The 13,386-nt window shown below is 40.6% G+C and overlaps 1 protein-coding gene across 1 annotated transcript in view; it reads left to right on the top strand.

The window, feature by feature from the left end:
- LOC308273206 (cytidine monophosphate-N-acetylneuraminic acid hydroxylase) overlaps positions 1–13,386 on the top strand; it is a gene marked incomplete at both ends in the record, with an annotated part of 73,355 nt that overhangs the window by 49,759 nt on the left and 10,210 nt on the right. Inside the window, 4 exons of the mRNA XM_080710295.1 lie at positions 2,427–2,574; positions 3,171–3,252; positions 4,047–4,184; positions 5,319–5,454. Coding sequence (XP_080566421.1) covers positions 2,427–2,574; positions 3,171–3,252; positions 4,047–4,184; positions 5,319–5,454 — 504 coding nt within the window. The remainder of the gene's footprint in view (positions 1–2,426; positions 2,575–3,170; positions 3,253–4,046; positions 4,185–5,318; positions 5,455–13,386) is intronic.

Raw genomic sequence — 13,386 nt, 5'->3', positions numbered from 1 at the left:
AAAGTGTGTGGACTTGTTTCTGGGTCTTCTATTCTACTCCATTGGTCTATGTATCTGTTTTTGTGCCAGTACCATGCTGTTTTTATTACAATGGCTTTGTAGTATAGTTTAAGGTCAGGTATTGTGATTCCTCCTGCATGTTTTTTGTTGCTGATGACTACTTTGGCTATTATGGGCTTTTTGTTATTCCAAATAAATTTAAGGACTGATTTTTCTATGTCTGTGAGGAATGATCTTGGTAGTTTAATGGGCATTGTGTTGAATCTGTAGATCACTTTTGGGAGGATGGCCATTTTAATTATATTTATTCTGCCGGTCCATGAACATGGAAGATCCTTCCATCTTCTAAGATCTCCTTAGATTTCTTTTTTCATTGTTTTATAATTTTCTTTGTAGAGATCTTTTACCTCCTTGGTTAAGTTTATTCCTAAGTATTTTATTTTTTTGTGTGGGAGATCCTGAGTGGAAGTGTTTTCTGAATTTCTTTTTCAGTGGATTTATGGTTGGTGTACAGTAATGTCATTTATGAAAGTTATTCTTTAACCACTGGACTGAAAGACAGTTGAGGTTTAGTTTCAGGGACTCATGTGGACAAAAATGTTATGTACTTAAATAGGGAGTTTCAACTATAGTATCATAATGCACTGATGTGCAATATGCTGCCCAGAGTTTACCACTGAAAAATTATTGAAAATTTTCATTTTTCCTCCTTTGAGTCTATTTCCTTGGCAGACTCTTCCTATTTAACTCTCTCTTAGTCAAATAATAAACATTGAGGTATTTCATTCCCATATTCTACTATCTGATCTTTACTTTCTAAATAAAATCTCCTTAAGTCACAAAAACAAGGAAAAAGGCCTGTGTACTTAATGAATAGTCTTTATCCAAAGAAATGCGATTTTTGTAAGTATGGAGTTGTAATAGATGCTGTAATCAACAGGTTCTAATAAGAATTATCAGCAATTAAACAGTCACAAGCCAATAAATTTTAATCTGACAGTAATTTATCTTGAATTTAAAAGTCCAGAAGATTTAATTACTGAACCCAGAGACTAAAGGCATGATCAAAAAGTCCTTGGCTTTTTGAGTCCTTTGTTTTTGGAGACAACCTGACTAACATTTTGTCTCATGGATTCCACTTATTTGGTTGGTTTTTAACACAGTGTTAGAAAGTGGGTGCTAGTACATTGATAAGTGCTGATGTGTAGATAGTTTTTTTTTTACAATTGTATTTATTTCACCTGACATTATCCTTATATTCTATGTACTAATCTGATTCTTGAACTAGAGAGTACATACTTTAAAGTTAAAACTTATCTCCTAATAGAAGAAGCACTAGGCCGAGAATCAGAAAACCCAAATTTAAATACCAGTGTGTTAGGCCTGGCGTGGTGGCGCACGCTTGTAATCCCCGCGCTTGGGAGGCAGAGACAGGAGGATCGTGCAGGTTCGAAGCCAGCCGCACGCGCTGGCTTAGGAGATCCTGTTTCCAAATTAAAAAAAAAAAAAAGTAAAAATAGGTCTGGGAGTGTAGCCCGGAGATAGAAGGGCTTCCAGGAACCCCAGTACCACCAAAATAAATAAATAAATAAATAAATAAATAAATAAATAAATAAACAAACAAACCAGTGTGTTATTTGTTAGTTGTGTATTTCTAAATATGGGTCCTCATCTTCAAAAACAGAAAAACTCAGCTTTTTGTGAGAATCAAAGTGTGCAAAAGTGCTTAGCACTCGAACCTGTTTGAAATATAATAGTTACTTAGCCCTTATCATTTATCTTTCTACCATACCCACAGTGGTATAAAAGAATCCTTTTATATTATGAATGTTCAGTAAATGAAAGTCAACCTTATGTTTGTAGTATTTAAGAAACGTGGGTGATAGATTCTATACTGAGTTGTGGTGATCATGGATGTGGAATGTAGTTTTTCTCTAGGATTACTTTACTGTCTTGCCCAGATGGTAACTTGGGTCTTCCTTAAGTAATTGTACATGTTCACCTTTGAAACACTGACTCCCACATGTTGGTGATCTGTGAGTTCTTCTTGCCCTGTCCCAGTCCTTCCTTTTACTGGGAGCTGCTACTTGGGAATGAAAAGAAATGAAAACCATGGAGATCTTCATCTCCCAGCAAGCTCTGTAACAAGACTTTCTCTACTCTGAACTTTTTACTAGAACTGCTCCCATGAGGTCTCTAGCATGCTCTTACCATAAATAGCAATCTTCTAGAACACTCTGCTCACCCTGTAGTCATCCTTTGCATGGAGACCCCTCTGTGGGTGCTGGTGAGAGCCTGGTTGCCAATTTCTTGTTTGTTTTTTTTTTTTTTTTTTTTGGTCAACGTGTTGACAAAGGAACAAACTGTCTCTTAACTGGATAATCTTAATATTTCATCTTTGAACTGTTCCATCCTTCTGATCCTAGTTACCCCACACTGAAGAAGATTTCTGGGAGAAGGCCAGATATTCCCATTTACGTTGGTGACACAGAAAGACCTGTATTCTGGAATCTGAATCACAGCGGTGTCCAGTTAACTAATATCAATGTGGTGCCATTTGGAATCTGGCAGCAGGTCAGAGAGCTGTCTTATTTATATACTTTTTACTTCTTTTGGAGGTGAACTTTAGATGAGGTGGTCACCTCAGGAGTCAGGGAAAAATAGCTAATGTTGTTTATATATGGACTGAGCACATACAACGTTTACCGGAACTTTGTATGTTGGACATAACTGTCCTAGGTAAGAGATGATTTTCTCTTCACTTACCAATCATATAACCCCATAAAGCAGGCTAACAAATCGACTTCCAAATTTGGGGATTAAAAAATAATTTAAGGTCTGCCGGGCGTGGTGGCGCACGCTTGTAATCCCCGCACTTGGGAGGCTGAGACAGGAGGATCACATGGGTTTGAAGCCAGCCTCAGCTACTTAGTGAGGCTCTCAGCAACCTAGTGAGACCCTGTTTCCAAATAAATATAAAAAAGGTCTGGGAGTATAGCCTGGAGGTAGAAAGCCTCTGGGTTCTAACCCCAGTACCACCAAAAAAAAAAAATAATAATAATAATTTAAGGTCTGATTAAGCAGTCTTTCTCAAAGTGACAACCTTCTCAACAACTGAGTTAATAACCAAACCAATATACACAGTTGTTGGTTTTATTGTTACATTCCAGGTAGACAAGCATCTTCGATTCATGATCTTGATGGATGGCGTTCATCCTGAGATGGACACTTGTATTATTGTGGAGTACAAAGGTACTTTATTATCCTCATAAGTTATGAAAAATGAAAAGTTACTCTGGGTAAAAAGGTGGGAACAGCTCCCCAAAACTTCACCACATATGCATCTTCTTCTATTTTCCTTCTCAGTGGATATAGAATATTATATCCTTGTCTTGGAGAAATGAGCAGCCAGTTATATAATCTTTCCCAAGAATATATTACCGATAATGTAGTGCATATCATGGCAAGTGTGAAGCTTTTCCTTATAGGGCAGCTGCTATTTCATTTTTTGCTTAGAATTACTACTGTTCAAAAGTGAGTTTATTGCATAAATGTCTTTAGTTATTACTTTCACCTTGTAATATCATCAGGTCATCTAACTATACACTTCTGGCTTTCATATGAGCACAGGGCCTCACTGCCCCAATAATCACTCAAATATGAGCTGCGCCTAGAATTTGCAAGAGATGGAGGTTTGTATTGCTCTATCGTTCTTCCTCGGATCCTTTGGGCTCAGTGTCTGGTGACAATTGGTTGAGGAAAGCAATCTATCTAGGATCCAGGATGGAAACAAACTATCTTCATGAGATACCCAGAATCTACCCACTCAGCCAGGGTGAATTTTTTCACGTTTAAATTCAGAATATGCTATCGAAGACTTGAGATTTTGAAATCTTAACTCTGCTTTTCTTTGGACTTAACCAGTTCTATAACCAAATAAGTCAGATTATACAGACCATGCATAGAAGACTTGGTTGGCTTGGGAATTCAAACTATGCTGCTCAAAATTTCACCCTGAACACCCACACCATTTTGTTTCTTCACAGGTCATAAGATCCTCAATACAGTGGACTGCACCAGACCCAACGGGGGAAGGCTGCCTGAGAACGTTGCCGTAATGATGAGCGATTTTGCTGGAGGAGCATCAGGCTTTCCAATGACTTTCAGCGGTGGAAAATTTACTGGTAATATTTTACATCAAAGTCAAATCAAACATCAGACATGGCACTTTGCTCAGTGATATGAAAATAAATACAAAAATAATTGAGACAAGGTTTCTCTCTAGGAACAGCTTACAGTCTTATAGGGAAATCAGATATATACACCACAGATATCACAATCTCAAGTGTCCAGCTCAGAATATGATGATGGACCATGAAAAGAAATCACGATCTGGAAGCACATCAGGAGGAGCTAAGAAACAGAATCACTTCCTTGGATTCATAGTGTAGACCATAAAGCAGTACAGGAAAGGTATGAGACCAGTAATCCAGCTTAAACGCTCATGGAAAGTAGTCCAGAAAATGTTCCAGGAAAGCAGGGATTTGCCTTGTCTTGTGCCCAGAACCAAGTCCAGCACATAGTAGGGATAAAATAAATCCTGGTAGAAAGACTGAATGGGTGAATAACAATCTTTTGAGGTAGGCATCATGATTCTCTTTACAGAGGAGAAAGAGACATTGAAAAGTTAGGTAGTTCTCATGCTGCACAACCAATAAATAGTGGGGCAGGACCTTTGCCCTAAGCCTGACTCCAGGCCCATTCTCTTAATTACTGTGCATTATCGGGTCATAATAAATATGCTTCACTATTTTTTTTCTCTCTCCCTCTCTCTTTTTGTCCTGGGGACTGAACCCAGAGGAATTCTACCCCATTCCTTTTTATTTTGAAACAGGGTCTCACTAAGTTGTTGAGGGCCTCGCTAAGTTGCTGAGGCAGCCCTTGAGCTGTGATCCATCTGTCTCAGCCTATGCTTCACTTTTATAATACACAAAGATGATCTTCACTTATATGTTAGTACAAGTTTAGTAAGTAAAAGAATTATAGTGCCCTTAAGGTGTGCTTGCATGGGAGGCTAAAAAAGTTATCCTAAGGAAAGAAGTAAATACCGTCGGTCAGTCTCCCACATTTTCCTAGTAACCAGTTGAACTTCACAAAATAAAACTGGAGAGGTATTCTCCACTGCTGACACAGAGATTTATTCTGTTTCTGTCTTAGTTGCTCATTTTATTTTCTGCCCAACCTCCAGCCCATTAGAACTTTCGCTTTTCTGTGCTTTCTGGAAAGAGGAGATTCTAACCCAAATACTGTCATTTCAGAGGAATGGAAAGCCCAGTTCATTAAGACAGAGAGGAAGAAACTCCTGAACTACAAGGCCCAGCTGGTGAAGGACCTGAAGCCCCGAATTTATTGTCCCTTTGCTGGGTATTTTGTGGAATCCCACCCATCAGACAAGTACGGCTAGATGTTTTATATAATTCTTTTACCCATAAGTTAATGTATGTCAGAATGAATGGCTTTCCTATGAATGTACTGTGAGGTAAGAAAGTGATTAGTGATTTTGGAATTGCTGGGGTAAGCCCAAATGTAAGATGAAGGAATGTGTTCTTGTGGAAGCCTATACAGGTTTGAAAATTTGTCAAAAGCACTTTTTCCATAAGAAACATCCATAAAGAAGGAATGACATTTCAGAGCTTTGGGTCACACGGGAGATACCATCTATTAGCCTCTAATAATACACATTTAGCTATGAGGGACTAACAATGAAGCAGGAGCACTGGAATCCATGGAGGGAGACAGCAATGAGGGACTCGGGAGCCCAGAAAGGGCTGCCCATGCTGCATGTCAATGCTGCAGGATCAGGGGACAAGATTCCCCAACACTTCCAAAAGTTCATCACCCCAGAAATTTCTCTAATTCTCTTTCTTTTCCTCAGGTAACAGGGCATCATCAGTAGCCAAGTGGGTTTCACAATCACCTTGATGTAGAGCAAAATGACATTCAGTTAACACGTGTGCTTCCCAGTGTCCCCAAGAGAAGGAACATCAGTGCCATATGGCAGGGACGCCAATCAGATTGGATGTCAGGAAGTGCTGGATGGGATCCTGGAGGCCTGTTTTCCCAACTTTAATCCTGAAGTTGTTGGAATTTAGAGAGAGCAAGAGGTCTCAGAGGAGGGTCAGGTGGCTAGGGTAGCAAAAAGGGCACTCAGGGGCTCAGGAATACAGCTCTTAGGCAATGAGCACAGAATGAGTTCTAAAGTTTGACAACTGCCATGCCTACCCACTAAATAGCAGTTCTTGTTGCCCTTTCCAGCTGTCACACACAGAACATGGAAATGCCTGAGGAAGAGAGAGAGGGCATTTTTTTCATTTGGATTCTGGTCTTTATCTGTAGCAAAAAAGAAAGCCAGTTAATCTCTACTTACTGCCAAGCATGTAAAAGTGCTTAGCACCGTGCATAGTTCATAGGGCTTCAAAAGATGGGACCAGCTTGACACAGCGGGAGAGTCAGACTGTGGACCTGCATGACATTTGGATCTGTGCTACTTACAGTGGGCCCAAGGTTGACACCAACCTGAATCTTATGTGAATTGGGTACACTAAAACTCTTTTTTTTTTTTAACTTTTTTTTTTTGGTGTGTGCGTGGTACTGGGGGTGGAATCCAGAGGCTTTCTACCTCCAGGCTATACTCCCAGACCCTTTTTAAAAAATATTTTATTTGGAAACAGGGTCTCACTAAGTTGCTGAAAGCCTCACTAAGTAGCTGAGGCTGGCTTTGAACCTGTGCGATCCTCCCGTCTCAGCCTCCCAAGCGCGGGGATGACAAGCGTGCGCCACCACACCCGGCTACTAAAACTGTTTTAAAGGGCTATTTTGAGATTTATAGTTAATAAATAAGAAGTATCTCACATAACACCTGGAATATGGAAGGCTCTCTGGAAATATCATTTTTTTCCCTTCCTTCCTTTCTTCTTTCCTTCTCTTAACTCTTTTCCTAAAAATTCAGGGCAACAGTTTAGATTGGAAGCAAATGTTCTGAAAAATAGTTGTGAGCTCAGTGAAATGACTTTTAGTGTTTCAGCTTTGTAGAGGGATAGTCATCAGTAAAAACAGAAGGCATTCTGTGGTATTTTCAAGAATAATCCAGCCCATTGTAATGTGCATCCATACAGGCAGGCACAAGTTCCAGTTTCTACAAAGGTCCCCCTGCCTAGCTTGCTCTCACTGAAAGCAACTACCAACGCTGGCCAGAGTGCACAGAGCTTCTATATGAGGACTCGGTGAAGCAGACAGATTGGGGGAGGAAGTGATCGTGTGAAATGCCAATAAATCATCAGTAATTTTCCCATTAAAAATATATAATGGAACTTAAAAATGAAAGAGTAAATGAATTTGAAGATGAATCAATAGAAATTATAAATCTATGAACAGCCAAGAAGAAAAAGATTGTAATAAATAAGAATAGAGCTTGAGAGACCTGCGGGATAATATCAAAATGTCTAATATTTATGTCCCTTGGCATCCTAGAAAAAGATAAAAAAAAAATTCTGGTACCAAATTATGGTGAAATTGGCACACGCATGTAATTCCAGTACTTGGGAGGCAGAGATAGGAGGATTCAAGGTTCAGCTACTTAGTGAGGCCCTTTGCAACTTAGTGAGATCCTGTTTCAAAATAAAGAATAAAATAGGGCTTGGGGTGTAACTCAGAGGTAGATACCCCTGGATTCAATCCCTAGAACAGCCAAAATATAAAAAATAATAGTGAAGAAATAAGGGCTGAAACTTCCCCAAATTTGATAAATTATATAAACTTAGATTCCAGAAGCACGGCAAAACCCAAACAGGATAAACTCAAAGAAACCGAGGCCTTGATGCCTCAAAATAAAACCGCTAAACACTGGAGATAAAGAAGAAAATGTCAAGATAAAAAGAGTGACTCACATATAGGAAACAATTCAAGTAACTAAATTTTCTAGTTATAAGCCATGAAGGCCCAAAGGTAGTAGAATAACCTTTCGGGAAGTGTGCTTTAAAAACTGTCAACTCAGACTCTACATCCAGTGAAGACATCCTCCAGGAATGTAAATAAAATGAAGATCTGTTGATTCGTTGCCCATGCACCTGCTTTAATGGCTGTTCTTGACATGAAAGAGAAATGATACTAACAGGAGCATAGAACTTCAGAAGTGGTAAATATCTGGGCATATCGTCAGATTACTTTCTTCTTTTAAGTTCTTTCAAATAGGATGGCATTTGAAAGCATGAACTATAACTGTCTGTTGGAGATGCCAGTGTCTGTAGGTGCTAGGAGTTGAGTTGTGTTGCTTCAAAATTCTTTGATTGAAGTTCTAACCGTTAGTACTTCAGAATGTGACTTCGCTTGAAGATGATCTTTACAGAGGTAATCGAGTTAAAATGAGGTCCTGAAGGTGGGCCTTAATCCAGTGAACTGGCGTCCTTATAACTGGAGACATTTAGACATAGAGGCCCATATAAAGGGAGAAGATGCCGTAGGTGAGGTCTGGACCAGATGCTGCCCTCCTAGCCCAACATCCATCCTGTTAGCACCATTGCAGACTTGCAGCAGCTGTGAAACAGTGCATTGCTGTTTCTTTAAATTTTTGCTTTTAAGGACCATTGTTTGGAGTGTTTTGATACCGCAGTTCTAACAAACTATTTTACTAGTTGTGACATATATGATACATGTATGATCACTACATAGTACATAGGCGAAGGACCCTACATACTGGACAGGTTGTTATATTAATGCAAAATGATAAAGCATTGATTCTAAGTGGACTGTGAAGTCAAGTATGGAATATTGCAATCCCTAGAACAGCAACTATAATAAATGTACAATGAGATATAGTAAAAAAAAAAAAGATTAATAAGTAGACTAAATAAAATACTAAAAATATGTAAATAACCTAGAAGAAGGGAAAAAGGAGGACACAGAAATGAAAAACAGAAAATGGAAAACAACAAAATGCAGACATAAATCCAAAAACATCAATAATGACATTGAATAAAAATGATCAATAGACATGCGAGTGAAGCCCGTTGGGATCTTCCAGCGGTGTCCCACCACAAATAGATTAGCCCTTAGCCATTGCACCACATGGGGCATGCGCAGTCTAATGTCATGAACCAGAAAACTTTGAGATATGATAAAATGGTGTTTGCTTTTGTAAAAATTGCCCAAACACAATTGGAAGTCAGAGATCGGTAATACTGGAAAAAAGAACAAGACTACAAGGATTCCACTTTAAATATATGATGTAAGCAAGTAAAAGTAAAATGAACTACACTCCTAGCCTTTATTTTTTATTTTTGAAACAGAGTCTCACTAAATTGCTTAAATTGGCCTCAAACCTGCCATCCTTTTGGCTCAGCTTCCCAAGTACCAGGATTATAAATATGTGCCACCCTGACCAGCTGAGAAAGGGTAGTCTTTAACAAACCTTATGGAAGCAATTTGGCATCCATATGCACACATATATGGTTAGACTAAATAGATCAGACTAAATAGAATACTAAAAATATGTAAATAACCTCAATCTAAACACCATACCATAAGCAACAAGTAAATAAAAACGGGTCATAGATATAAATATAAATGTAAAACCACAGAACTTTTAGGAGAGAATTTTTATGACCATGAGTTAAGCAGATACTTCTTAGATAGAATATCAAAAGCATGACCCTAAGAGAAAAAAACTGATAAACTGTTCTTCATCAAAATTTAAAACTTTTGCTTTAATGATTCCTTCGATTATAAAATGGGATTTATTTGACCCTAAGTCACACCCTCGCTGATGTGTTTTTATGAGCCAATACCAACAGCTTCTTCACACAGCTCACTGGAACACTCAGCTCTGGGGGCCTGCTGGGACCCGCACGCAGGCTGTGAGTATGCATGCCACCTGGCTTGCTTAGCTGTACTTACTGAATTTATGGAGTAATAAAGAAACCAGTTTTCAAGATAAGTTTCATGATGATAATCATAAGGGCTGCCGGTGACTTCCTGTCCACTAGATGCAGAAGCGCAGGCAGAGCAGCAGTGTGGGTGGAATTCAGGTTCTGGCATCACCACCATTTGCAGGACCATCTCACCAGCCTCTTGTCTCATCATTACGCATGACCTAGCACTCGGGGGCCACTCTGTGCTCCCTCCCCGCGTGGCCGTGTGCGGCCACCTCATGCGGCCGATCGCATGGAAGTCCTTCCTTCTTCTTCACCTTCCCGTGGACATTATCTAGTTGTCTCACATTTTCCAAATTTTTTAGTAAGATTGACTAATGTTAAGGGTAATTTTTGGTCAATCTTCTTCCTTATGTGTTTGTTATTTATCATTATTTAGCTCCCTGCTGGGCACTGGGGAACTAGAGATAGAATGATTGTCTTCATGATATGGTTGATGGGAAGAGAAAAGTGTTCTAATAAGAGTGATGACTCAATACAGAAGAGGATGTAGGTGAGGTGAAAAACGGATGTCTCAGAGGAGCTGTGAAAGCAGCATTTTTCTTTTGTAAAAGGCCTCACTAAGTAGCTGACGCTGGCCATGAATCCAGATACTCCTGTCTCAGCCTCCCAAATGCTGGGATTACAAGCGTGCGCCACCATACCCAGCTTTGAAAGCAGTGTTTTAAAGAACTAGTTGGACGAGTGCTGAGTCACCCATGTTCATAGCAGCACAGTTTGCAATAGCCAAAATATGGAACCAACCTAGGTCTCCATCAACAGATGAATGGATTGCAAAATTATGGGAAATACACACAATGGAATTCTATTCAGCTATAAAGAAGAAGAAAATAATAGCATTTGCAAGAAGATGGAAGAAACTGGAGAACATTATGTTAAGTGAGATTAGTCAAGCACAGAAAGAGAAGGGACATATGTTTTCTCTCATATGCCCAAGCTGCGGAGTAATAATAATACCAGAGGGACTCTAGATGATGGAGGGGAAATCTCAGCAAAGCTTGAATGGAAGGATAGGAGAGGAAGAAAGCTGAGGTTGTTCAATGGAGGAGCTACATAGGAATATGTGTAACAGCATAAATACAACATGATTAGCCTGGACACTCTTTATTGAGAGGGGGGAAGGGAAATGGGGGGAGAGAGGGCACGAAGCACAATCTAAATGTACACCATTTTCAATATTTTCAACTTATAAATAAAATAAAATATGAAAAAAAGAACTAGTTAGAACCAGGTGTGATTACACACCTCTGTAATCCTAGTACTTCGGAGGTTGAGATAGGAGGATCACAGGTTCATGGCCAGCCTCAGCTACTTAGTGAGACCCTGTTTCAAAATAAAGGATAAAAATAGGACTGGGGGTGAAGTGCAGAGGAACGCCTCTGAGTTCAACCCCCAGTAGCACAAAATAAAATAATAAAATAATGATAATAATAATATAATAATAAACTAGTTAGCACTGACCAGCAAAGATATCAAGATTCTGAGCTGATATTACAGCTCTGAGAGAGAGGGGTTCCTGAGGAGTAGGGCAAAAGCAGAAACCACGCTGGGCATGGTGGCGCACACTTGTAATCTCCGCACTTAGGAGGCAGAGACAGGAGGATCGCGCAGGTTCGAAGCCAGCCCCGTTGGCTTAAGAGACCCTGTTTCCAAATAAAAATATTAAAAAGTAGGTCTGGGACTGTAGCCCGGAGGTAGAAGGGCTTCCAGCAACCCCAGTACCCCCCAACACACACACAGCAGAAACCACAGCGTGTGACTAGGATATGGCTCAGATTGCATCCTGAAGGAGTGGGTGCCTAGCAGGGGAGTGTGGCGAGGAGCAGGGGGACAGGACTAGATGTGCACCTAAGATATGAGTTTGCATGTCTGTGTGGTGGGAAAAAGAGTATTGATCCTGGAGAGCAGTTTGAAACCATTCCATTGATGGAGGATTGATTCATGGCTGTGGCGAGTGAAAAGAGAATCCAGACAAAAGACAGGCGAAGGAGGCTGAACTGGCGGGGACTTGTCTATGAGACACCCAACATCTTGATGGGATGCTACCTAGGAAGGTCATTAAATGCCATTCTTCTGTACAAAAGTAGTTGGCCAATATTGCCCTCAGTGCCCACAGGACCCTTCGGAGGGCACCATTTAGGTATTGATTTTGTTGTTATTTTAGAGAAAGAAACAGGGAAGTATTGTGAAGTTGTGGAACTTGGTGAGCACCACGTAGCATGTTTTAGGAAGAGTAATCAATAGTAATGTGGCTTATGAGGAGGAGGAATTGGAGGCAGAGAGGCTAGTTGGGGACTATGTTGAGATCACTGTAGTAAGAAGATGAAGTGCCGGGCGTAGTGGCGCACACCTGTAATCCCAGCATTTGGGAGGCTGAGACTGGAGGATCGCGGTTCGCAGACAGCCTGAGCTACTTAGTGAGGCCCTTCACAACTCAGTGAGACCCAGTTTCAAAATAAAGAATAAAAATAATTGGGCAGGGGCTGTAGCTTGGAGGTCAAATGCCTCTGGGTTCCATCCCCAGACCCGCAAAAAAAAAAAAAAAAGGCAAAGTCACAGCACTGCTGGAAATCAAGGGCCACACAGTGGAGGGCATTAGTGTGGACAGGGAGGAAAAAGCCACTGATGGCTTTGGTGTTCAGAACATATCTTCACTTATGTCTATAAAACTGTTTCCAAGATCATAAATAATTTAAGTCACTGGATGCTGTAGAAATACAAACCCTTGTGGATGTTTTGTTTATCTATCTGACTAGAAATATCAAGTCTAGGTAACCAAGTTCCCTTAGCCAGGTGTGGTGGCACATGCCTGTAATCCCAGTGTTTGAGTCTGAGACAGGAGGATCATGGGTTTGGGCCAGCCTTAACAACTTAGGGAGGCCCTCAGCAATGTAATGAGACCCTGTTTCAAAATAAAATAGGGTTGAGGTATAGCTAGAAGGGGAGGAGGGGGAGAGAGGGAGGGAGGGAGAGAGGGAGGGAGGGAGGGAGAGAGAGAGAGAGAGAGAGAGAGAGAGAGAGAGAGAGAGAGAGAGAGAATTTAAACAGCAACATCTCTCTAGATGGCCCCTCTCAGGCAAATTGCAATGACAATCCTTGGCTTCCAGTTTTCCTTTTTCTGCCCCACCACAGTTACTTTCCACTATGACACTGAAAACACAGTGGCACTTGTGAGAAAGATTGCGTTTTGGAGTTGTTTGGGGAGAGCACAGCTCTCACCTGTAGGAACTGGATCTCAGGATGGGTCAAGGCTGAAGATGTGTATCCTCTTTTGTAATGCGCATTTGTCCTGGCTTTTAAAGCAGAGACTTCTGAGACCTGAACCTGGGGGAGGGCCTCCCTGTGGGCCGGCCTGCTGGGGCTGCAGGCCTTGCTGGAGTTGGGGGGAGAGCTGACGGGG

Source organism: Muscardinus avellanarius, assembly GCF_963383645.1.
Source record: "Muscardinus avellanarius genome assembly, chromosome: 14".
NCBI classification, from domain to species: domain Eukaryota; kingdom Metazoa; phylum Chordata; class Mammalia; order Rodentia; family Gliridae; genus Muscardinus; species Muscardinus avellanarius.
Note: the sequence above shows the minus strand (reverse complement) of the source record. Positions and strands in the feature narration are given on the sequence as shown.